This window comes from Streptopelia decaocto, assembly GCF_964273445.1.
Source record: "Streptopelia decaocto genome assembly, chromosome: 2".
Taxonomy (NCBI): Eukaryota; Metazoa; Chordata; class Aves; order Columbiformes; family Columbidae; genus Streptopelia; species Streptopelia decaocto.
The window spans coordinates 163,607,500-163,632,158 of NC_138655.1; the positions used below are offsets into that span (position 1 = coordinate 163,607,500).

A 24,659-nucleotide genomic window follows, 5' to 3' on the forward strand; every position below is an offset into this window, starting at 1 on the left:
ATCCCGCTGCCGGAGCGCAGCCCGGTGCCCGGGTCCTGCCCCAGCTGGGGACGTGGCTGCTGCCCCGTCGGGGGCTCAACCAGAGCAGAGTTGGGCTCATGTCCCAGAGACACACGGACAGGACACACAGACGGATACACAGATGGGACATATGGACGGGACACACAGGACACATGGATGGGACACACAGACGAGACACACAGGACACAGAGACAGGACACACAGGACACATGGACGGGACACACAGGACACACAGCACTCCCCTGACTCTGCACATCCCCACTGTGCCCCAGTTACACCCCGACCAGCTGCAAAATCCCAGTTGCCGCTGGCGTCCAGCAGCCCAACAACCACTGCAGCTACACCCATTTGCTTCTGGTTATAGTCCTAATTAACGCTAATTTGTCAGCGTTTTGACTCCCGGTCTGCCCAGCTCAGGCAGGAAACCCGCTGTGCTGCGTGTGGGGCTGTGCTGTTCTCCGTTGCTGGTTTTGGGGCCGGTGGGCAGGGGCAGCTCTGGCTGCCGGGGGGGCAGGAGGGAGGTGAGGGGGCCGAGCGGGAGGGGATCGTCCCAGTGCCCCCCTGTCCCTGCACCAGGGGGCTCCCCGGGCACTGTGTGTGGGGCTGTGGCTGTGGCCACGTGTGCCAGTGCCGGCACAAGCTCAGGGTCCCGGCTGCACCAATGAGGGGATCCCCGGGGGGCCTGGGACAGGGACCCCACCCTGGGTGATACCAGAGCTGGGCAGGTGTGGGAGCAGCATCCCCAGCGCCTGGGCCACCCCGTCAGAGGGTCACCCACCGTGTCCCCCCACAAGCACACCCACTCCCTCCAGTTTGCTGCCTTTATTCGGGGCTGGTCAAAGCGGGGGGAGCTGCTCCGAGGAGCACGTTGGGGGCGCACGGGGCGGGCAGTGGGGCTGAGCAGGCACAAGGTCACTCGTGCCCTTGGAGGGGGGACACAGCCCCCCCGGCTGCTCCACGGGGGCCCTACAGCGTGGGCTGGGGGTGGCGGGGCCCCCGTCTCTCCCCGGCCGTGGGGCCGTGTCTGGCCGCTGGCGCCGCTCCTCGCCGCGGGACGCTCGGTGCCTCCTGCAGGACACAGCGGGGGCTGTGGGGGTGCCCACCATGGCGGGGGGTCCCCACCATGGCTCTGGCTGCTGCCAGCACACACGGATCCCACGGGGCTCCCCGGTACCTGCCGTGCCGGCCGGATGCCGCCGCCGTGTCTCGCGGGCTGGGCCGGCTCCTCGTCCTCCCCCGTGGGTCTGTCCTGCGGGGGCCAGCACAGCGTCACCCAGCCCCGGTGATGGGGGCGCCGGGACCTGCCCATGTGGGGACACAGCGGGGCTGCCTGCGGGCCCCCCGCCTTCACCCCGCCAGCGGCTCCATACGCACCCGCCTGCCCGACGGGGTGTCCTCGTCCTCGCTGGTGCGCCAGGGCACCGCCTGCGACTCCTGCGGGGAGACACGGGTGGAGGAGCAGCCGGGGCATCGGGCACCACTGGGGTGACACCGAGGAGCTGGTGGCGCCACATTTCCTGCTCTCCCCGCTCGCCACTTCCCCCAGCCCCGCGGTGGCCACCCCGGTGCCGCAGTGTGGCTGTGCTCCGTGGTGTGGCCGTGCCCCCCGGTGTGGCCGTGCCCCATGGTGTGGCTGTGCCCCATGGTGTGGCCGTGCCCCCCGGTGTGGCTGTGCCCGCGGTGTGGCTGTGCCCGCGGTGTGGCCGTGCCCCCCGGTGTGGCCGTGCCCACGGTGTGGCTGTTCCCCGCGCTGTGGCCGTGTCCCGTGGTGTGGCCGTGCCCCGTGGTGTGGCCGTGTCCCGCGGTGTGGCCGTGCCCCGTGGTGTGGCCGTGCCCGCGGTGTGGCCGTGACCGCGGTGTGGCCGTGCCCGCGGTGTGGTCGTGCCCCGCAGTGTGGCCATGCCCCGCGGTGTGGCCGTGCCCGCGGTGTGGCCGTGACCGCGGTGTGGCCGTGCCCGCGGTGTGGTCGTGCCCCGCAGTGTGGCCATGCCCCGCGGTGTGGCCGTGCCCGCGGTGTGGTCGTGCCCCGCAGTGTGGCCATGCCCCGCGGTGTGGCCGTGCCCCGCGGTGTGGTCGTGCCCGCGGTGTGGTCGTGCCCCATGGTGTGGCCGTGCCCCATGGTGTGGCCGTGCCCGCGGTGTGGCCGTGCCCCGCCATGTGGCTGTGCCTGCGGTGTGGCCATGCCCACGGTGTGGCTGTTCCCTGCGGTGTGGCCGTGCCCGTGGTGTGGCCGTGCCCTGCGGTGTGGCCGTGCCCCATGGTGTGGCTGTGCCCACAGTGTGGTCATGCCCCGCGGTGTGGCCGTGTCCCGCGGTGTGGCCGTGTCCCGCGGTGTGGCCGTGCCCCGCGGTGTGGCTCCATGGTGTGGCCGTGCCCCGCGGTGTGGCCGTGCCCGCGGTGTGGCCGTGTCCCGCAGTGTGGCCGTGACCGCGGTGTGGCCATGCCCTGCGGTGTGGCCGTGCCCGCGGTGCCGCTCACCTCGCTCAAGACGGAGAAGCAGCCGGAGCAGGGTCGGTGAGGCCGGCGCCGGCCACCAACCCCAGTTCCCTGCGGAGAGAAGGGTCGTTACCAGCACCACCGCTGCCCAGGGTCCCTTTGTCACCCACTGAAGTGCCCCCCGGTCTGGGCGGGGTGGCGGGACCGTGGGCAGGGAGGTGCGGGCGCGGGGCACCCCAGGGAGCAGGAGCCAAGGGGAACAGCCAACCAGCCCCCTGTGCTGCACCCCGGGATGGGGTCCCGATCGCCGCCCTGCCCCGTGGCACTCGGACCCTCCCCAGCTTCCCCCGGTCCCTCCCCACTCAGGCACCCAATTCCCGGCCGCGTTTTGGGCTGAACAACCCGCTCCCACCCTCCATCTCTGTCCCCAGCCCGTCCCTGGGTGCAGTGAATCCCCCGTCCCCCAGCACCCGGCCCACCCGCACCCACCTCCCCCGGCTCAGCCCTCGTCCCCCCGGTGAACAGTTCGGTGAAAGGTTTGCCGGTTGTGCCAGCGCCGCGGCTGCCGGGGGCCCTGGCAGAGCCCCGGGACCCCCGCACACTGCGGCTTCCCCACGGTGTCGGCCAGACCTGGGTGCACCGAGTGCACCCTCAGCCCCACCGGCCTCCAACTGGGGGAAAAGCCGCTCTCCCGGGATTTGGTTGGTCCCCATACGGCACAGGGCGCTGGTGACAGAGTGCCCGGTGTCCCCTGGGGACAAGGTTTGCTCCCCAGGCTCCCAGAGCCGTGCGGTGCCGTGACAGGGGGATTCCCCTCCCCGCCGTGCTCTGCCGCCATGTCCCCTCTCCTGTCCCTGTTGTTCCCCCGATTTACACCTTCCACCCCCTCCACACTCAACCAACCCCTCTCCCCTGTACAACCTTCCTCGAGTCGCCGCGCTCGGCTCCAGCCACGGCCACCAGGGCCAGGGCGGCAGCGAAGCCGCACAGCAGCCGCAGCCTCATGGCGCTGCGTGGGGCTACGGCCACCAGCTCGGGCTGTCCCGGTGCCACCAGCTCGGGCTGTCCCGGTGCCACCAGCTCGGGCTGTCCTGGTGCCACCAACTCGGGCTGTCCCAGTGCGACCAGCTCGAGCTGTCCCGGTGCCACCAGCTCGAGCTGTCCCGGTGCCACCGCCTCACCCACCTGGACCTTGGCCCCTGATGTCAGTGACCGCGGCTGCTCCGGGGTGGCCGGGCCGGCGTCCGGCTGGTCAGTTGGTGTGAGGTGTTGTCGTCACTGAAAGAACGAATCCCACCTACAACTGCTAACCTAAAGATGTGTAAATCCTTTCAGTTTTAGGCCTGTCTGCTCATATAACGGAGACAAGCGCGACTTGCGAAACGCCGAATCCCGAACTGCAGACACCCCTGGCCTTGTGGCTTCAGGCAGTTTGAAGCTGCGCAATCAGTGGAATCACTTTGACACACATCTCGAGGCTGTTGGATAGAGTGTCCTGGAGCTGAGCGTTGCTTATTATACGCTAAAAGGATTATATAATGCAATATGCAAATGTGAAACCGGTTGCCTCTGCAGGGCTGCCCTCAGTGCTATAAGATTTTATATATAAAGGCTGTCACTTCTCTTGCTGGCTCCCAGTGACAAACAACGGGGTCCTGGAGCAGCTCGGGGTGCCGGGAAGCCCCGAGCTCCCCAAAACCTGCTCTGCACTTGCCTGGGCTGGGGTGCAAATGCTCCGGGGAGAATGAAGAGATCCGCCAACACGGGGAGTTAAAGAGCTGTGGACAAGAGAAATTAATTAAGGAGGAGCCAGACCTGGGAGACGCGGGATCTCCAGGAAGTTTGTATTTACTGAAAAAGGAAGGAAATCCAGAGAGGTGGTTACACGTAACGGGGGCTGCAAAGAGACCGGCTGGAGATGCCGAATTAAAGGGGTTCCACTGCACCTGAGGGGCCTCGATGGACCAAGGGGAAGAATGAGGGGAAAACAGGGGGAGGGAGGAATAAAGGAGATGAAAGGGGTTGGTGAAGTGGTCAGAGGTCTGGTGAGCCGAGGCTGGGGACAGAGTTTGGAGCTGGGCCTGTTGTGACAGGACAGGGGTGATGGTTTAAACTAAAGGAGGGAGATTCAGGCCGGACATGAGGAAGGAATTGTTGCCCTGAGGGTGGTGAGAGCCTGGCCCAGGTACCCAGAGAGGGGGTGGATGAACCAGCCCTGAGCCATCCCAGGCCAGGCTGGACGGGGCTCTGAGCACCCTGAGCTGGTGACGATGTCCCTGTCATGGCAGGGGGGCACTGGGGGCTGGGAAGGTCCCTCCAGCACAAACCGATCTGATTCTGTGGTTCTAAGTGTGACCAGGTCGGGCTGCACGTTGCACGGTTCTGCCCGTGTCCACCTGCCCGCTCTGCGCACACAGAGCAGCTGGATTCTCACTGGGGGTTCTGCCATTCTCTCGTATTTCAGCACTAAGAGCTTTTCCTGCACCGTTATACGTTTATTTCTTCCATCTCACCGGCAGAGGACACATGCGCAGAATCATTGAATCATTGGCTGTCGTTACAGCACAGACTCAGTTTTTCTGCCTCAGAATAACTGGGCTGGGTTTATGGAGGCTCAGCCTAGAGCAGAGCTCAGCTCTGCAGCCTCTCCAGTGCAGAGGAGCAGGATTCAGCCCAGGCTGCCCCATGTCCTGAGAACCTCATGTCCGTCTGTCCAGCCCTCCAGGGCTGGTGACTCCAGCACTGCCCTGGGCAGCCTGTTCAATGCCCCACAGCCCTTTGGGGAAGAAATTGTTCCCACATCCAACCTCAACCTCCCCTGGGCACTCGAGGCCGTTTCTGTGTGTCCCTGTCTCCCCTCAGCTCCTGTTCTCCAGCTGACCCCCCCGGTCCCTCGGCCGCTCCATCGCACTCGCGCTCAGACCCCGCGGGGCTCATTTCCGGGTTCGGGCAGCGGCCTCGGCCCCGCCCCCCCGTTCCGCGTCCTCGTTTCCACGGCAACCGCGGCGGGAGGGGCGATCGCCCCTTGTAAACATCCGTCCGCGCACTTCCGGCGAGAAGCCCCGCCCCACGCGCCTGGCGTCCATGTGGTTCTCGTGACCCGGAAGCCGCGCGGCTGTCCCAGCACCCCTCGCGCCGCCCCGCCCCACGTGACCACCGGCCGGCCGCGCCATTGGCTGTTCTCATCGGCGGCGCCATCTTGCGGCGGCGTCGGGGCACGTTGGGGTGCCCGGCCCGGGTCTGCCCGCGCGATTGGCTGCGGCGCCGCACGTGACCTGCGGACTGCGCTGCCATTGGCCGGTCACGCAGCCCGCCCGGGGTCGTGATTTAATGTCCCGCTGCAGCCGCCCCGGCCCGTCTGTGTCACCACGCGCTCAGAACCCAGCGGGGGGGCAGGGACCCTGGGGATCCCCCGGCACAGCGGCCACGCGGGGTCAGAGCAGATCACACGGGGTCACAGAGCAGATCACACGGGGTCACAGGGCAGATCACACAGGGTCACAGAGCAGATCACACGGGGTCACAGAGCAGATCACGCGGGGTCACCAGAGCAGATCACACGGGGTCACAGAGCAGATCACACAGGGTCACAGAGCAGATCACACAGGGTCACCGAGCAGATCACGCGGGGTCAGAGCAGATCACACAGGGTCACAGAGCAGATCACACGGGGTCACCGAGCAGATCACGCGGGGTCACAGAGCAGATCACACGGGGTCACAGAGCAGATCACACAGGGTCACAGAGCAGATCACACAGGGTCACAGAGCAGATCACACGGGGTCACAGAGCAGATCACATGGGGTCACAGAGCAGATCACACGGGGTCACAGAGCAGATCACACAGGGTCACAGAGCAGATCACACGGGGTCACAGAGCAGATCACACGGGGTCACAGAGCAGATCACACGGGGTCACAGAGCAGATCACACGGGGTCACAGAGCAGATCACACGGGGTCAGAGCAGATCACACAGGGTCACAGAGCAGATCACACAGGGTCACCAGAGCAGATCACACGGGGTCACAGAGCAGATCACACAGGGTCACAGAGCAGATCACACAGGGTCACAGGGCAGATCACACAGGGTCACAGAGCAGATCACACGGGGTCACAGAGCAGATCACACAGGGTCACCAGGGCAGATCACACAGGGTCACAGAGCAGATCACACGGGGTCACAGAGCAGATCACACAGGGTCACCAGAGCAGATCACACGGGGTCACAGGGCAGATCACACGGGGTCACAGGGCAGATCACACGGGGTCACAGAGCAGATCACACAGGGTCACCAGAGCAGATCACACAGGGTCACCAGAGCAGATCACATGGGGTCACAGAGCAGATCACACAGGGTCACCAGAGCAGATCACACGGGGTCACCAGAGCAGATCACACAGGGTCACAGAGCAGATCACACAGGGTCACAGAGCAGATCACACAGGGTCACAGGGCAGATCACACGGGGTCACAGAGCAGATCACACGGGGTCACAGAGCAGATCACACAGGGTCACCGAGCAGATCACACAAGGTCACAGAGCAGATCACACAGGGTCACAGAGCAGATCACACGGGGTCACAGAGCAGATCACACGGGGTCACCGAGCAGATCACACGGGGTCACAGAGCAGATCACACGGGGTCACAGAGCAGATCACACAGGGTCACAGAGCAGATCACACAGGGTCACAGAGCAGATCACACAGGGTCACAGGGCAGATCACACAGGTGGGTCCAGGCGGTTTGAATGTCTCAGAGGAGACTCCACCCCCGCTCTGGGCAGCCTGGGCCAGGCTCTGGCACCTCCCAGCAAACAAGTTTCTGCTCATGTTCACATGGAGCCTCCTGTGTTTCAGTCTGTGCCCGTTGCCCCTCACCCTGGCGCTGGGCACCACTGAACAGAGTCTGGTCCATCCTCTGACACCCACCCTGAGCTATTGATCCATTGATCACATCCCTCTCAGCTTCTCTTCTCCAGCTCAACAGCCCCAGCTCTCTCAGTCTCCTCAGCACAAAGATGCTCCAGACCCCTCAGCATCTTCGTGTCCCTCCTGGACTCTCTCCAGTAATTCCTCGTCCTTCTTGAACTCATAATGTGAAAGGACAAAGTGGGTTTATAGAACCATTTCAGTCACAAGAGACCCTCAAGATCATCAAGTCCAACTGCTCCCCCAGCCCTGGAACTGCCCCGTGTCCCCGAGCAGCTCATCTCTGTGCCTGTTGGACCCTCCCAGGGACGGTGACTCCAGCATTGCCCTGGGCAGCCTGGCTCAAGCATCTCCCAGCCCTTCTCCCCACACGGATCCCGCCCTGTACGTCCCCGTGAGGCAGATCCTCACACACCAGGATCCCCCACAGCCCGAACTTCTCGTGTGCAAACCTCAGCGTGGCAGGTGGGTCACCCGCACCGACAGCTCTGCAGCCACTGTGTCCTCAGCGCCGCGTCGCACAAACCCACCACCGAACTGGGGGGTATTGGTCAAAACTGGCTGGGCAGAGCCAGCCTCGCCGGGCGGCACCTCCGGGTGTTCTTGCTCCTGTGTGAGGAGTGATCCCCAGGTGGCACCGCGGGATTTGTCACCTCACCCCACCTTTGCTCTTCCACTTTCCCCTTTTGGGTTCCCCCCATGACCAGCCCCCAAAACAAAAGTCCCAGCCTTCCTTACTTTGTCCCATCCATATGATAATTTTGGTTGGATGAGACCTGGGCCTGGCGAGCAGTTGCTCCTTTGCTCATGAGCGCAGCCCACGCACAGACAGACGGACCGGAAAGTGGGACAACACGGACAACCATTTAAAATCCTTCAATGAGACAGGAAAGACACAGCGAGCAGGCGCAGCCCGGCCAGAAATCACACAGAGCAGCCCCCACCTGCACGCAGCCGCCCGTCCCGCCGCTCCGCTCCATCGTCCCACAGTTCTCCCTTTACCCACACTCATCCTTCCCCTCTCCTTGGCCCAAAGCCTCCCAGTCTCAGTCTCCCCAGGATGTGCCGCAGACCGAGTTCTACACCCGCTAATCCACCTCCGTGTGCCTCTCGCAGCGTTTTCCTCTCTTAAACCGCTCCAGCGGGTTTTGCTGTGGTGAAGAAGGTCTCAACCGTTTGAACGAGGACGGAGTGGAAACCCTTGCGCCGAGGGTGGCCGCCACGCTCCCGGTTGTGGCGCGCGGAGTCCTGCGCGTGGTTGGCCGTCTGCACCGTTATTTTATACGTGTCACTCAGCGACACGTAATCGGGATGAACGGGTTCGTGCTCTCCAACGCTCTGCGCAGCGTCGGGGCGGTGGATGGGCTGCGTGCCCTGCGCCCCGGGGTGCTCACACACTTCCCTCGGCTCCTCCACGGCTGCGCTTGAGCTTGGGGGAGCAGCCACCGGTTCAGGAGACTCCACAGATGTGCAAATTAGTTCTGCTGTCCTCCCCTGGGACGTGCCCTCACTGCAGGGCCAGGGGGACACAATCTCCTGCTCTGCGGCACAGAACTCCCCAGATGTTCCCATCGAGAGGGCGTTGGCTGCCGGAGCAGGAGGGACTTGGGGCCCGGAGACGGCGCCGGAGGAGCCTGGAGGAACCTCCACCCTGGTGCTGACCCAAGGTTTGTAAAACGATATAAACTCCTTTGCTTTCCTGATGATTTGCCCAACTTGGGATTTTTGCCTGTGGAACGTGGCCCGAGCGGTTCCGAGACAATGAGCAATGTTGTTAACCCTGCCCCGGTAACGGAGCTTTGCTGCCCGGCAGTATCCGTGGTCCGCAAGCGCCAGCGCGCCGGCCTCGCGGTTCCAGCAGTAGTCGTGTTCTCTCAGGGGACACGGGTTCAGGGTGCAGGGCAAGGGCCTTGTCTCACCCACCCCGCAGTAACCGTGGTCTTTCCAAATTGTCTCCCTCCGATCCCCAACAGACACCTCCTGACCTTCCTGGGGAAGCGCCACCTCTCCCGAGCTCTGTTGAGTTCTATGGGCACTCCCTGGAAGAGCCTCCCCAGGGTCACCACGCAGACGCTCTGGACGATCCGTGTTGTTTTTCTGTCGCACTGGATCGAGTGGGAATCCTCCGCTTTGGGCTGCGTTTGCTGTGACCTCGCGTTCATCCTCTGCTCCTCCTTCCCTTCCAGGACAGCCCGTCCGTGCCTGGTCTCCGTGTCCCTCTGGCGCCGTTCTGCTGACAGTCCCTTCCGACGGCAACTCGCTTTTGCCATTGAGACACGTGAACTTCCTCAGCAGCCTCCTGGAGCGCAGACGCCACTGCGTGCGCCGTCCTGCCCAGAGAGGGTGGGAAGAGCTCGTTGTCATCCCGGCTGCGGCACGGGGGGGGACAGGAGGGACCGCGCTGACAGAACCGGGGGGACGCTGATGGCCAGTAAGGAAAAAAACAGTCTCCCCAGTTCAGCGCCCACGTGGGCTCCACATCCCCCAGCTCTGCCCGGACGGGCAGGAGAATAACGACCTGCCCGGTGCTGCTGCCTGCACAGGGGCAGGACAAGCCCTGCAGCGGTGACCGAGGGCGGTGCAGGCAGCTGGGGAAAGAGATGGGGCCAAATGTCCCCTGGGGCTCTCTGCTCCAGAGCTCAGTGGGGAGGGACGGGGGAGCCAGACTCACCTGGGCTGGGGCTCCGTGCCCTCCTCTCCGGCGCACGGTGCCCACCAGCCCCGGGCCACCAGCCCGAGCGCGGCTCCTCCAGCCAGCTCATGTCCCCAGCGTGTCCTGCGGGGACATGGGGTGGATGTCACTGTCCTGGCGGGAGAAGCTCCACAGCCACGGGGCGGGAGGACGACGCTCCGTGGGATGAGCAGCAGCGACGTCTCTGCGGAGCTGCAGCATTGGCGCGACAGGCGGGCTCTGCTCCCGGTGCCGGTGCTGCTGCCCCACGGCTGCGAGGCCGGAGGGAAACGGGGGCGACGCCTCAAATCCAGCAGCGAGGAGGGCAGGGATTTGGGTGAGGGAGAACCCAAGATGCACCGGTCACAGCTGCGGGGAGAGGAGCGTGGGGCACCTTTGGGACGCGTCAGCACCCCCGCAGAGGTCAGCGGTCCCGCCGGTTCCTGCTCACCTGGAGAGGGGCTGCGGGGTCCGTCCCAGCGCAGCGGGCTCTGCGGCGCGCAGCCCCAGGGCTCCTCCCCGCGCTCCAGCCGGTACACGATGTCGGGTTTGGGTCCTGGGTAACCTGGGGGGCGGAGCAGAGCGTGTTGTTCTGACACACACCGGAGACATAAACTGTTCACATGAGAAAATAAAGCTCCTCTGTGTGACACCCCAAGCAGAAACAACACCGAAACACGGAAAAAAGCAAAAGAGACATCGGAGCAGCTGCCAGGGATTGATTTATTCAAGGACGAGGGCAGAGCTGTGATGGAAGCACAGGACCCGACTCCAGCGCCGCTGATGGGCTTTCCCAGCGAGGGACAATCGCTGCTTGTCCCAGGAGCAGCTCCGGGCTGTGGGACCCCAGTGCCCGGCTCAGGGATCTCCACCCTGTCTGGGGCAGCGGGCACGTCCCTGCAGGGACCTCCCAGCTTCGGGGAGCTCGGGGGGTTTGGTCCCTGCACCTCGCCTGGCCCGCGCTGCTCCTGCCCCCCCGGGAGGCGACCGAGCGGTTGGGCCAGGACCCCCAGATGTCCCCGCCTGAGCTCCGGGCAGGCAGCCCACCCGCAGTGACACTTTCAGAGGCACGGAGAGACCCCAATCCTGCGTCTGGGTCCCCCAAAGAGGCAGCAGGTGCTGGGCGCGGTTATCCCAGTGTTAGAGTTGTAACTAAGTTTTGTAAACTGTATCCAAGATTCTCACCTTATCTTGAAATTTCACAGGTTGTACACAAGTTTCATCTCTTAGTTTGAGAATAGAGAACTGAAAGTTAGTTCTGTTAGTTCTTATCTTGAACGGATAGGATGTGCTGAGGATGCACATCTAAGAAATCCGAGTATTTTACATGATTTCATAATGAATATAGGAATAGTGCGCATGTGCAGTGACAAAAGGTGAAAAGTACATGAGTGAAGAAGACTCCTTACTTCATCCTGAAGACCCCTGACCGACCACCAGAGGACACCGCGCATGCTCAGAGTAGTTCCAAGGGGTTGCAACTGATATTGTGAAATAGTTGTGAAATCTGATGAATATGCAATACATACGTTGTAACCCTAATTAATATGTATGTAACCAAATTGTATAAATGTAGTGGAGTTGGAATCAGTGGTGGAAGCTTTGGGTGCGACCCCCTGGCTTCCCAGCGCTGCAATAAAAGCACCGCATAGAACTACGCCCGTGGTTCTGTGTCTCGTTTGCCAACACCAATAGTTCACAACCACGGGCGAGCCCTCCAAGCGCTGGAGCAGCTCTGCCGGAGTCGCACCCCACGGAGCCCCCGCGCCCCGGCCGTGCCCCCCGTGTTAAAAGCGCAGCTTTACCCAGGGACGTCAGCAGCTGGTAGTTGTCCAGCATGACGCTGCAGTACAGCTCCCTCTGCTCCGGCGCCAGGGCGGCCCACTCCGCGCGGCTCAGGTGCACGGCGACGTCCTCGAAGGTCACCGGCTCCTGCCACACAGAGTCGTCTCACACGGGGGCCCCGCAGCCACGGGGGAACGACTTCTATGGGGTTTATGATCCAGGTGCCATTTCCAGCCCCGGGAGAACGGCCAAAACGGGAGAGTGAGCGCAGGCTGCGCCGTAGGGGCCTCAGAGAACAACCTGAGCGAGACGCTGCCCAGAGCGCGGCTCTGTTTCCAGGGCAGCCCCCGCGGCTCCTGATACCATAAAAGCGGCAAATCAATAAACTCTTAAACCCGCGTTTTGGGGTTTAAAAGGCACATTTCTTGACTCAGCACTGCGGCTGGACCTGGGGGGTCCATCCATAGTTCTCCTATGGATGGTCATACGTGACTCATATTGACAGATCACACACTCATCACAGCTCTTGAGGAGTGACCATGTTCCTCCGGGACAGGGGTCAGGGGAGGGATGGGGGAGGGGTCACCAGGGGCCACACGGAGGGATGGGAGTGATGGGGAAGAGCGGGGGGCTGGGGGGGTGGGGAGGGACTGGGGTCACGGGGGGAGGGCAAGTTATGGGGGACAGCGGGAAAGGGGGGTCGGGGGGGATGGGGGGATCATGGGGGGATGAGAAAGGGAAAATCATAGGGGGATGGGCAGCCATGGAGGAATTGGGGCAAGGTCATGGGGGTCATGGGGGAGGTCGTGGTGGGGGGAGGTCATGGGGGGATGGGGAGGTCATGGGGGGATGGGGAGGTCATGGGGGGATGGGAGGTCACGGGGGGATGGGGAGGTCACGGGGGGATGGGGAGGTCACGGGGGGATGGGGAGGTCAGGGGGGATGGGGAGGTCATGGGGGGATGGGAGGTCAGGGGGGGATGGGGAGGTCAGGGGGGATGGGGAGGTCGGGGGGGATGGGGAGGTCAGGGGGGGATGGGGAGGTCAGGGGGGGATGGGGGAGGTCAGGGGGGATGGGGAGGTCAGGGGGGGATGGGGAGGTCGGGGGGGATGGGGAGGTCAGGGGGGATGGGGAGGTCAGGGGAGATGGGGAGGTCAGGGGGGGATGGGGAGGTCAGGGGGGATGGGGAGGTCAGGGGGGATGGGGAGGTCAGGGGAGATGGGGAGGTCAGGGGAGATGGGGAGGTCAGGGGGGGATGGGGAGGTCAGGGGGGGATGGGAGGTCAGGGGGGGATGGGAGGTCAGGGGGGGATGGGGAGGTCATGGGGGGATGGGGAGGTCAGGGGGGATGGGAGGTCAGGGGGGGATGGGGAGGTCAGGGGGGGATGGGGAGGTCAGGGGGGGATGGGAGGTCAGGGGGGATGGGAGGTCAGGGGGGGATGGGGAGGTCAGGGGGGGATGGGGAGGTCAGGGGGGGATGGGGAGGTCAGGGGGGGATGGGGAGGTCAGGGGGGGATGGGAGGTCAGGGGGGATGGGGAGGTCAGGGGGGGATGGGAGGTCAGGGGGGGATGGGAGGTCAGGGGGGGATGGGGAGGTCAGGGGGGATGGGAGGTCAGGGGGGGATGGGGAGGTCAGGGGGGATGGGAGGTCAGGGGGGGATGGGGAGGTCAGGGGGGATGGGAGGTCAGGGGGGATGGGGAGGTCAGGGGGGGATGGGGAGGTCAGGGGGGATGGGAGGTCAGGGGGGATGGGGAGGTCATGAGGGGTCATGGGGGGAGGTCATGGGGGGATGGGGGGGGGCTATGGGGGGATGGGGAGGGGGGGCTATGGGGGGATGGGGAGGTCATGGGGAGGTCACGGGGGATGGGGAGGGGGGTCATGGGATGAGATGGGGCAGGGGGTGTCAGCAGCAGCCCGGACGGGGCTCCTCCGGGGGAGCGGCAGGAGCCGCCGGTCGAGGCGCAGGGGCCGTGCGGGGCCGGGCTGCCCGGCCGCCCCCGCTCCTACCTGCGCCCCGCCCGCCATGGCCCCGGGGCCGCTCGGGGCCCCAGCGCGGCCCCGCAGGCTCCGCACCGGAAGTAGGCCGCGCGGCGGGACCGCCCCGAAACATCTCCCGCCGTCGCGCCCCCACGCGCTTCCGGCCGGAGCCCCGGAAGTGAGGCCGGCGCGCGCTTTCGGAAGGGGCGGGGCGATGAGCGCGCGGGGCAGAAGGCGCCGCCATTTTGAGCGCCAGCACCTCCCCCACCGTCACGTGATCGGGAGCGGCGCCGCCATTGGCCCGTGGGGCGGCGGGGGTGGAGCCAGCGCGGGGGTTGGGTCTGGGAACAGTTTCTGCCCCAAAGGGCTGTGGGGCGTTGAACAGGCTGCCCAGGGAGTGCTGGAGTCACCAGCCCTGGAGGGCTGGACAGACGGACATGAGGTTCTCAGGACATGGGGCAGGGACAGGGTGGGTTATGGTTGGACTCACAGAATCCCAGAGTGTCAGGGGTTGAAGGGCCCTGGAAAGCTCATCCAGTGCAATCCCCCCATGGAGCAGGAACACCCAGCTGAGGTTACACAGGAAGGTGTCCAGGGGGTTGGAATGTCTGCAGAGAAGGAGACTCCACAACCCCCTGGGCAGCCTGGGCCAGGCTCTGCCACCCTCACCCCAAACAAGTTGCTTCTCATATTCAAGTGGAACCTCCTGTGTTCCAGTTTGCACCCATTGCCCCTTGTCCTGTCCCTGGTTGTCACCGGAAGAGCCTGGCTCCATCCTCCTGACACTGCCCCTTTCCATATTGATCCCCAGCAATGAGTCCCCCCTCAGTCTCCTCTTGTCCAGCTCCAGAGCCCCAGCTCCCTCAGCCTTTCCTCCCACGGGAGATGCTCCACTCCCTCCAGCATCTTGGTGGCTGCGCTGGACTCTCTGCAGCAGTTCCCTGTCCTGCTGGAACTGAGGGGCCACAGCTGGACACAAGATTCCAGGTGTGGTCTCCCCAGGGCAGAGCAGAGGGGCAGGAGAACCTCTCTGACCTACTGACCACCCCCTTCTAACCCACCCCAGGTCCCATTGGCTTCCTGGCCACAAGGGCCCAGTGCTGGCTCATGGTCACCCTGCTGTCCCCAGCACCCCATGGTCTTAAATGTCTTTTCCAATCACAACGACTCTGCCACTCTCTGTACACACCAGTGTCGGAGCCGTTGAAGATGAATGTTGTTTTACAACATTTGGCGCCCAGTCGGGGGAAGGACTGAGAGACATCAGGCTGCAAACCCCTCATGTACAACAAAGGCTCTGAAATTGCCACAGAATTGAAACTGATTATTTACAGAAGTTAATCTGGGGGAAGGGTCACCAAAGAGCCAGGAATCCATATTCTAAATAGATCAATAGGGGAAGGGGGTTGTTAGAATTAGATGACTGAGACAGGTAAACTGAGGCAGGTCGGGTGGTCTGTAAACCTGCAGAACCAACCAGTGGGGACAGGGGAGGGAATTAGCGGCCGGGATTTTGGGGGCATATAGGCGGGGGCTTTGTGCCCTATTCCATGTGCTGAGCTTTAGGTAGGACAAACAATCACTAATAAACTCTGCTTTGCTGGGAGATGCAGCCTGGGCCGATTGTATCAGCAAGGTGGTTGTTTCCCACAGAGGAGCGTGTGCGTGCAGCTGTGGATCTGAGCCGACCAGCGGGTGGGACCTGGGACACCCCGCTCTAGACCCTGAGTGCGGGACAAAGCCTCTTTGTGCTCATCCAGGAATGCAAACCGATCACTGCGGTTACGGGTTGAGCTGGGGGGAGGTCAGAGAGCCAGGAAACCAAACCTTCGATGGGAATGAACAAATCAGGGGAGGGTCGTTAGAGCCGGAGCGGTGAGACAGGTAAACTGAGGCAGGACATGGGGAAGCATTGCGTAATGTGCCAACCCTGTACCAGCCCATGGGGAGCGGGGGAGGGAACTTGCGGCTGGGATTGGGGAATATCAACAGCCGCTTTTTGCCCTGGTCAGTGTGTGCTTACCGTTAGGGTGAACACCCGCTTTGGTAAAACCATTCGGACACTCTGCTTTGCTGAGCGGTCCCGCCTGGGCCTGTTCTATTGGCAAGACGGTTGTTTCCTACACGGAGTCCCCGACTCAGACAGTGGTGACACGCGGACACACGGACACACCAGCTGTACAACCCCTGCCAGATGTTCCGTCAGAGCCGTGTCCCCCGCCCCAGCGCCACCGCGGCGCCGGTGACACCAGGACCCGTCCCCTTTTCCCGCGCTGTATTTGCGGGAGCAGCAGGATCCAGCTGGCAGTGTGAGGGCAAAGCCTGGTCCAGCAGACGCCTCTTCAGACCTGTGAGCTCGTGCGTGGAGGAGATGGAGCTGACGTGTTGGCCGTGGGCACGGAGAATCACAGGATCATTCTGGTTGGAACAGCCCCTCAGGATCATGGAGTCCAACCATAACCCACCCTGTCCCTGCCCCATGTCCTGAGAACCTCATGTCCGTCTGTCCAGCCCTCCAGGGATGGTGACTCCAGCACTGCCCTGGGCAGCCTGTTCAATGCCCCACAGCCCTTTGGGGAAGAAATTGTTCCCAGATCCAACCTCAACCTCCCCTGGCGCAACTTGAGGCCGTTTCTTTGTGTCCCTGTCTCCCCTCAGCTCCTGTTCTCCAGCTGAACCCCCCAGGTCCCTCAGCCGCTCCATCACCCTTGTGCTCCAGCCCCTCACCAGCTCCGTTCCCTTCTCTCCAGCATCTCTGACATGACGCCGTTCGGTGGCTTCTCCCAAGTGCTTTGAGGTATTTTAGTTCATAATCTCCCTTGGGAACACGTGGTAACTACAGAGACTCCCTGGGGCGCAGAGTGTGTGTCCTCGGTGGCTTTTCCCCGCTCTGCTGCTCCGGACCTGGGAGAAGCCCAGGGAGCGGCAGCAGATGTGCCGGGGGGGTCAGTGGGACATGGGAAAAGGTTCTTCCCCAGAGGGGCTGGACACTGAACAGGCTCCCAGGGAGGGGTCACGGCCCAACCTGACAGTGTTCAACAAGAGACTGGACACCGTCCTCAGACACACGGGGTGACCTGTGGGGTGTCACTGCAGGGACAGCAGTTGGACTCCATGGTCCTGTGGGTCCCTCCAGCTCGGGACATTCCGTGATTCTGTCCTGGTCCCCCGGTCCTGCCGCCCCGGGCAGCGCGGGGACAGGAACACGCCGGCGCCACGGCCGTGCCGCACAGACACAGCCGGACCAACGCGGCTCCCGTTGGTGCGTCCTGCGCCGCGTCCCGGGGCGTCCGCGGGGGCTGGCGCTGGGACACCCTCCCCAGGGCTGCCGGGGGTCTGGGGCAGCTGGGGACACCGGTGACATCCCGGGGTGCCCTGGAAGCTCCCGCACAGCCTGTCGCCCCTCCGGACCTCCCCGTCTGAGAAGGCGGCACGGCAGCTCAGTGCAGGCAGGGTGACGCTCCCTCCCGCTCCTCTGGCTGCCCGCGCACGTCTGGGGTCCCTTCTCCAAAACCCCACGTCCCTGCCCTCACCGCGGTAGCGCCGCGCTGGCCCGTGGCAGCAGGGCCTGGCCCGGGGCTCCGGCTCCTTCCTGGGCGAGCAGGTGGAGAGCGGGAGGTGCTGGAGCCCGCGGCCCCTCGGAGGCTCCGGGCACCACCGGGACGCGCCCGTGCGCAGCGGTGACGGCAGCAAAGTCGTCCCGCCGCAGCGGGGTCACCCTGCGCGGCACCCGCTGCTCCTGCGGCCGCGGGCCGGGGGCCGCTGCCGGCGCTGCGGGGAACGGGCCCTGCGGGGCAGCGGCGGAACATGCGGCGGCCGTGGGCAGGGTGCGGACAGCCCCCGCACCCGCTCCCCCCGAGTCGCGGCCCCGCAGCACCCCCAGACCAGCCCCGCGGCCGCACGGCTGCCGTTGTGATCGCTGCAGAAGTCACGGGGGGGCGGGACCGGGGTGCCCCGGAGTCCCGGCGCGCTCCCGGTGCCTCGATGTGTCACCGTTGGCACCCGTGCCGTGCTCCCGGTGCCAGCAGGGGCACCGGCCCCGCCACAGCCCGGCACAGGTCACGGCAGCTCCCGGGCGCAGCTGAAGCCACCACAACCACGAGCCGGACCCCAGGGACGGGCTGGTCCGGGTGGTGCCCCAGGGAGGGACATTTCCCCAGGGGAGGGACATTTCCCCAAGGTAGGGACATTTCCCCAAGGTAGGGACATTTCCCCAGGGGAGGGACATTTCCCCAAGGTAGGGACATTTCCCCAGGGGAGGGACATTTCCCCAGGGAGGGACATTTCCCCAAGGTAGGGACATTTCCCCAGGGGAGGGACATTTCCCCAAGGTAGGGACATTTCCCCAGGGGAGGGACGTTCCCCCAAGGGAGAGGCGCCCTGTCCCGCGCCCTGGTGCCCGCGGGGCGGGAGGACACGGGGACACGCTGCTCCCAGGTCCCATCTTTGCTTTGGGAACAGTTTGGGTCAGTACGAAGCAGGATAAACGGACAGAGCAGCCCATGCTGGTGCTCCCATGGGGCTGCCCCGTGACAGCTGCTCTGGCCCCTGAGTTCCCCACAGAAGGGGGGTCCTGTGTGTCCCTGTGTGTCCCCGTGTGTCCGTGTCCCTGGGGACAAGCCGTGCTGCCGCATGGGACGCGTTTCCCGTCACGGAGGAGACGTGTTCCGTGGGCTCTGCTGGGGTCCTGGGTGCCGCTCTCCTTTTCGGGTCCCGCGTGTCCAGGCCCCCCAGCCCCCGGGGTCCAGCTGCCGGGACGGGGCTGCCCCGGCGGTGAGCAAGAGCACCGAACCGCACCGGGACGCGGGTGACGTCCCGGCAGCGGGGCAGGTGTGACACCCCGTCCTGTGACACCGGGGATCCCCTGGACCCTCCCTTTGTCACTTCTGCCCGTCCCCTGTCCCCATCCACGCAGGCGTGACCCACCTGTCCTGCCTGTCACCGGGTCCCCTTGACTCTGTGGCTCCCTGGGACCTGCCACGGGGACACGGTCACGTCCGGGTGCCCGGAGGTGCCAGGAAACGCTGGCACCTTCACCGGAGCCCGGCACCTTCCAGGGTCAGCGCTGGCAGGGACACCCAGTGCCGGCAGGGGGAACGTTGGAACAGCGCGTGTCAGGGACATCGGGACATGAGGTGTCGGGGACATCGGGACCCAAGACACAGGGACATTGGCACCTAAGACTTTGGGACATCAGGACGCTGGGTGTCGGGCCCACTGGGACCTGAGACACAGGGCTGTCGGTACCCAGGACATGGGGACATTGGGATGCTGGTTGTCAGGGACATGGGGACATAGGACGAGGGGACATTGGGTGTGAGGGAACTTTGGACTCAGGACACAGGGACATGGGGACACAGGAATGGAATAAAGCTTGGGGCTTTTGCTAATTAAGCGTTCCCGTGTTTGCATTTGCTCTGCAGGAGACACCGGCTGGGTCAGAGCCCTGGCGGAGAACCGGCACCGCGCAGCCAGCCTGGGGACGGGTGACCTGGGGACACGGGGACCTGGAGGGGCCCGGCCGGACGGAGACACGGGATTTCCGAGCTCAATTCATTTAATGATGCACATCAAGTACCTGCGTTTCCACGCAGCAGCGGCACAGGGAGCGGGGGACGGGGCGGCGCGGGGGCCCCGCTGGGACCCACACGGGGCTTCGCTCCTCAGCCGAGGGCAGCGGGGGCGCGGGGACACTCCGGGGACACCCGCGGCAGCGCGGTGACGGCATCCGGCACCGGGACAGCGCCGGGCAGGGACACGGTTGGGGGAAAACATCACTGGGGCGCAAAATGTGTTTCTGCTGCTCCAGCGCGGTGTTACCCACAAGGAGCATCCCGCCCGGGGACGGGACGGGACGCCACGAAGTGCCACATGTCCCCCCTGCGGGGACACACCCCGACGCTTGTCCTGGAGCCCACGGCCCAGTGTCACACAAGCGGTGACACGGGGGGGGTGTCTGCACGAGGGACCCCAGCCCAGCTCCCTCGGTTGGCGGCAGCCGGGACGTTGCGGTCACCGGGCGCCGGTGCCGTGTGCCAGTACCACCTGTGGCCGCGCTGGCGGCGCAGCAGCGAGCTCTGGTTCTCCCGTCGCGGCCGCGGCTCCTCTCCCAGCCGCGTCCGGCTCTGCGCTGCGGTTTGGCGTGGGCACAACTCCCCCCGCCGGGCGCCCGCGCTCCTCCCGCCGCCCCAGCCCCGCGCCCGCCCTGCTGGGGGCTCCGCGGCTCCTCGGCGCCGCACCGGGACGGCCGCGCTGCCAGGGAACCCGCCTGGCCGCAGCCCCTCGTGCGCCGGAGCTGCCGCGGGGGAAGCAGGATCCACCCGCCAGCTCTGTGTTTATTTAATCTTTATTGTGCGAGGTCTCGGTGCCGCGGGGCTCTCTGTGCCGCGGGGCTCCCCGTGCGGCCGCCAGCTGCTGCCTCCTGGTCCTCGCGCCCCTCTCCCGGCAGCGCGGCGCTGCGGCTCCTTCCCGGCGCGGCATCCGGCTCTGCTCTGGCGTTCGCAGCCGTCATTCCCTGGGCGAACAAGCAGAGCAGAGGTTACCCCACACCGGCGCCCGGCGCAGCGGTGGCGAGCGGGTTCACCGCGCCGGGTGCGCCGGGCAGGGCAGGGGAAGCGCGGGGCCGCCCCGGGGAAACCTCCCTCCTCCTCCTCCGCGGCCTCTCGCCCTGGCCCGGGGTGTTAGAGCTCCGGCACGAGGCTGCACCGCGGCGGTGCCGGGGAAGGGGCGGCCAGGCCGGCGGGAACCACGCGGCTGCGCAGGCTCCTCCTGCCGCGGGACGGGAGGCCCGAGGCTCTGGCGCTGCTGGGACCGGCCTTGTGACTGTCAGGAGGAAACCCAGCAGCAGGACGGGGGGGACGCGGTGAGGAGGGCGGCCGGGGCTTCCCAGGCCGCGCCGGGGCTGCCGGCACCACGTCACGCCGGGCACGTGTGGCCGGGCCGGGCCGTGCGCCCCGAGCGCTCAGCCCGCGCCCCAAAACCTGAGGAAACTAGTGAGCCCAGCTCCCCCAAACCAGAATTCCCCGTTGTGAGTGAGGCAGCGGGTGCTCCCGCAGCGCCCCGGGGGCACCGGCTGGGCGGCTGCGGGGGGAGACCCGGCGGGGCACCCCGAGGGCAGTGGCACCGCCGGGCCCCGTGGTTCGGGGGAGGCGGCGGGGCGGGGGCGCCGCGGGGGCTCACGTGAGGGCGGCCTCGGCGCCGTGGCTGCGCTGGTGCGCGGTGAGGGCGGCCCGCTGGGCAAAGCTCTGGCCGCACTGGGCGCAGGTGAAGGGGGTGTCGCCGGCGTGGGTGCGCCGGTGGATCTTCAGGGAGCCCTTGTGGCCGAAGCTCTTGCCGCAGTCGGGGCAGGCGAAGGGCCGCTCGCCGCCGTGGCTGCGCCGGTGCGTGGCCAGGCTGCTCCGGCAGCTGAAGCTCTTCCCGCAGCGGGCGCAGGCGAAGGGGCCGCCGGCCGGCTCACGCGGCTCCGGCGAGCGGCTGCTGCCCGGCTGGACGTCGCCGTGGGCGCCGGGCCGGCCCTCGGCGTGCGTGCGCTGGTGGTTGAGGAGGAAGCGCTGCTCGCGGAAGCGCTTCCCGCAGCGCTGGCAGGAGAAGGGCTTCTCGCCGCTGTGGATGCGCTGGTGGGTGAGCAGGTTCTGCTTGAGGCTGAAGCTCTTCTGGCAGACGCCGCACTGGTAGGGCCGCTCCCCGGTGTGGATGCGCTGGTGGATGATGAGGTTGTGCTTGAGGCTGAAGGCTTTGCCGCACTCGGCGCAGATGAAGGCGCGCTCCCCGGCGTGGTGCTTCTGGTGCCGCGCGAGGCTGGGCTGCTGGCCGAAGCGCTCCCCGCACAGGATGCACTTGAACTCCTTCTCCGCCTCGTCCTCCGCCTGGCTGTGGATCACCAGCGCCTTCTCGTCGCCCAGGCCCTCCTCGCCGCCCGGGAAGGCGAAGGGGTTCTCGCCCGTGGGCGAAGCCAGGTCCGTCATGGGTGCCCCGCTGCCGGGCTCAGGGCACCCGCATCCCTGGGGGCGCAGACAGGGACGGCTGCAGCTCCCGGCACCTCCACAACCGGTCAGACCGGGACGTGCTGGGGCTGCCAGCACCCCCCCGCTGCTCCCACCGCCGCGTCCGTCCCCCCACCGCAGCACCAGGGTTGGGTGCCGTGGCCGCTCGGCACGGGAGCCCGGGGAGGCCGGTGCCTCAACCGCCCCGGCAGCACCGGCACGTGCCGGGCCGGGACCTCGTGGCGCTGGGCGGGCGGCTGCGGGGCCGTGACGCCCCGGGAGGGTGCGGGCAGGTGTCCCACGGGCCCGGGGTGGAATTTGAGTGGAGGGGCCAGGCCCAGGCTGGGGGGGCTGGGGACCCCCCGCGGCTGCCGCGGGAGGGAGCCGGGCTGCGCTGCAGTGCGCCGGGCCGAGCCCAGCCGAGCCGGGCCCAGCCGAGCCGGGCTGAGCTCAGCCGAGTCGGGCCGAGCCCAACCGAGCCAGGCCCAGCCGAGCCGGGCTAAGCTCAGCCGAGTCGGGCCCAGCCGAGCCGGGCCCAGCCGAGCCGGGCCGAGCTCAGCCGAGCCGGGCCCAGCCGAGCCCAACCGAGCCGGGCCCAGCCGAGCCGGGCCAAGCTCAGCCGAGTCGGGCCCAACAGAGTCGGGCCGAGCCCAGCCGAACCGAACCGAGCCAAGCCGGGCCGAGTCCAGCCGAGCCGAGCCCGGCCGAGTCGGGTCGAGCCAAGCCCGGCCCGGCACAGCCGGGCCCAGCGAAGCCGGGCCGAGCCCAGCCGGGCCGAGCCGGGCCCAGCCAGGCCGAGCCGCCGTTACCTGCAGCGGGCGCCGCGGCCCCGACTCGGTCTCGGGCTCCCCCGGCGCATCCCGACCCGGCGGGTCCCGCGCGTGTCCGCGGCGCGTCCTGCAGCGGGGGGGCCGGGCCGGGCCGGAGCCGCCGCGGGGCCGCGCGGGGCCGGGTGGGGCGCGGGGCTGCCCGACCCCCGCTCTGCTCCCCCCTCCCCGGGCTCCCGCTGCCCCCGCCCGCCCCGCGTCCCCCGGCGCTGACCTGCCCGAGCCGCCGCCGCGCCGCGTCCCGCCGGCCCCGCCCGGCCCCGCCCGCCGGCTGACGCACCGGGGCCCGCCCGCGCCCGTCACCCCGGCCCTGCGGCGGCTCCGCCCGGCGGCGGCCGGAGGGTGGCGGGGCCGGGCCCGGCAGCACCGAGCGCTCGGCAGCATCCGCTCCCCGGGAGCACCGACCCCGCCAGGACCATCGCACCCGCAGCATCGAACCCCCGGCAGCATCACCCGCACCGGGTCGCGCATCCCCCCCCGCAGCAGCATCACCCTCTGGGGACGACGCCCCCAGCCCGGGGACAACCTGCCCCTCCCCGCCCCGCAGGACACTCGCCCCGACCCACGGACACCCACATCCCCCCTCAGGCCCAGGATCTGGCCCAAATCGCCCCAAAACCAGAGGAACCGGCCCAGCTGCCCGAGCCGGGGTGTGGGAGCAGGAATGGCTGGTTTGTGTTTGCCCCAGGACAAGATCCACCGGAGACCCCCCCAGTCGTGCCCCCCCGAGCCCTCCGTGTCCGCATCTCCCCGGGGGGCTCGGCCACGCCAGCGGCTCGCGGTGCCCACAGTGCGCCGAGCACGCGGCTCTGAGCCCACGGGTGACGCCGGCGGGTGGCAATGCTGCCAAGTGCCCACGCGTGGGTTGCGCTGTGTGCATGGGGAGGAGCCCCCGCGCTGGCCGGGCCCCCGGGAGCAGGGTGGCTCCAGGACCGGGACACCCCACGGGTGACAAGTCACCCAGCACGGGTGGGAGCAGCAGCACCTTCCAGGCTGAGATGTGTCCGTGTGCAGCAGCACGGCCACGCAGCCCACACCAGCGGCAGCTGCCCCCGGCACGACATGGGGTTCCAGCGGGTCCCCCCGGCACGACGTGGGGGCCCAGCGGGTCCCCCCGCGGTGCAGGGAGCTGCAGCCGGACAGTACCAGAGCAAGAGCTACCGGCTGTCCGGCATGCACCAGGGTGTTTTGGTGACAGCACAGCAGATGGGACTGACCTTGGCTGTGCCACCGGTCCCCGAGCCATCCCTGTGACCACAACGGGTGCTGCGGCGCGGACTCGGGTGCACGTCGCCCAGGACCCGCCTGCAGCACCAGGGGGTTTGCAGCTCTCTGTCGTGGGAAGGGAGCAGCCAAGCCCGTGGTCGGGCACCGTGAACTGGGGACCGCGCTGCTCCTGAGCTCCCACCGCAGCATCTCCAGCCCCAGCGGCGGCGCAGCCGGCACTGACAGGAGCTGGTGTGTGCCGTGGGTGTCCCGGAGAGGTCCGCAGCCACAGAGCGCTCTGGAGGGCGCCGGGCCCGGCACAGGTTGGGTGGCGCAGCGGGACAGCCCTGGCACGGCCAGCCCGGCTCGTGCGGAGCTCTGTGCAGGCCGCGGCGTGCCGGCGCTCAGCCGGGATGCCCGTCGGCAGCGATTGCTATCGCGCCATTGCCCGGACCTGCCGCGCCAGGGCCGGGAGACGCCAAAACAGCGGCCTGTCCACACCTGCCCTCCCAGCAGCGCAGCCGGAGCCAACAGCTGGCGGGGCTGCCCAGGGGCAAGCGGGGACATGTCCCCTTCCCCTTGAGTGCTGGAGCCGGCTGGGGTGACACACAGCAGGGACAGCCGGGACACGGCTGGGAAGCCACAGAGCTGGTGTTGCTCCTGTTGTGGTGGAGCCAGGGGATGCCACAGGCCAGGCCAGGGGACACCTGTCCCTGAGCGGTGACGGGGTGGCAGGAGGCCGCCTCGGCTCCATGTCCCCGCCGGAGCGAAGCGAGCGGCACAGCCGGGTGCGGCTCGTGGTAAAAGTGTCACTGCCAATCC

The 24,659-nt window shown here is 66.7% G+C and overlaps 3 protein-coding genes across 3 annotated transcripts; all 3 read right to left on the reverse strand.

The window, feature by feature from the left end:
- Positions 1-840: 840 nt before the first annotated feature.
- Positions 841-8,369, reverse strand: LOC309435896 (uncharacterized protein; the record flags this gene model as incomplete). The annotated part of the gene is made up of 6 exons (XM_082044637.1): positions 841-1,089; positions 1,196-1,270; positions 1,396-1,455; positions 2,500-2,568; positions 3,379-3,705; positions 8,334-8,369. The coding sequence occupies 6 exons, from the start codon at positions 8,367-8,369 to the stop codon at positions 988-990; spliced, it is 669 nt and encodes a 222-aa protein (XP_081900763.1). The 3' UTR covers positions 841-987.
- On the reverse strand, positions 8,251-13,964 carry LOC309436235 (uncharacterized protein). Its single transcript, XM_082045264.1, has 5 exons — positions 13,853-13,964; positions 11,866-11,992; positions 10,512-10,625; positions 10,061-10,165; positions 8,251-9,719 (listed from the first exon to the last, which is right to left on the reverse strand). Exons 1-5 carry the CDS (start codon positions 13,868-13,870, stop codon positions 8,518-8,520), a joined length of 1,566 nt encoding a protein of 521 aa, XP_081901390.1. The 5' UTR covers positions 13,871-13,964; the 3' UTR covers positions 8,251-8,517.
- A 6,188-nt stretch (positions 13,965-20,152) lies between these two features.
- LOC309436206 (uncharacterized protein) lies at positions 20,153-22,770 on the reverse strand. The gene is made up of 3 exons (XM_082045191.1): positions 22,614-22,770; positions 21,002-21,822; positions 20,153-20,336 (listed from the first exon to the last, which is right to left on the reverse strand). Exons 2-3 carry the CDS (start codon positions 21,784-21,786, stop codon positions 20,330-20,332), a joined length of 792 nt encoding a protein of 263 aa, XP_081901317.1. The 5' UTR covers positions 21,787-21,822; positions 22,614-22,770; the 3' UTR covers positions 20,153-20,329.
- Between the last annotated feature and the right edge of the window lie 1,889 nt (positions 22,771-24,659).

Bases quoted from the DNA above. Each gene is read 5' to 3' on its own strand.
- LOC309436235 (XM_082045264.1), bottom strand. The intron at 10,166-10,511 runs GTGAGCAGGAAC...ATGTCCCCGCAG, and splicing joins ACCCCGCAGCCCCTCTCCAG to GACACGCTGGGGACATGAGC. The intron at 9,720-10,060 runs GTGAGTCTGGCT...CTCTCTGGGCAG, and splicing joins GGCACGGAGCCCCAGCCCAG to GACGGCGCACGCAGTGGCGT.
- LOC309436206 (XM_082045191.1), bottom strand. From the start codon at position 21,786: ATGACGGACCTGGCTTCGCCCACGGGCGAGAACCCCTTCGCCTTCCCG.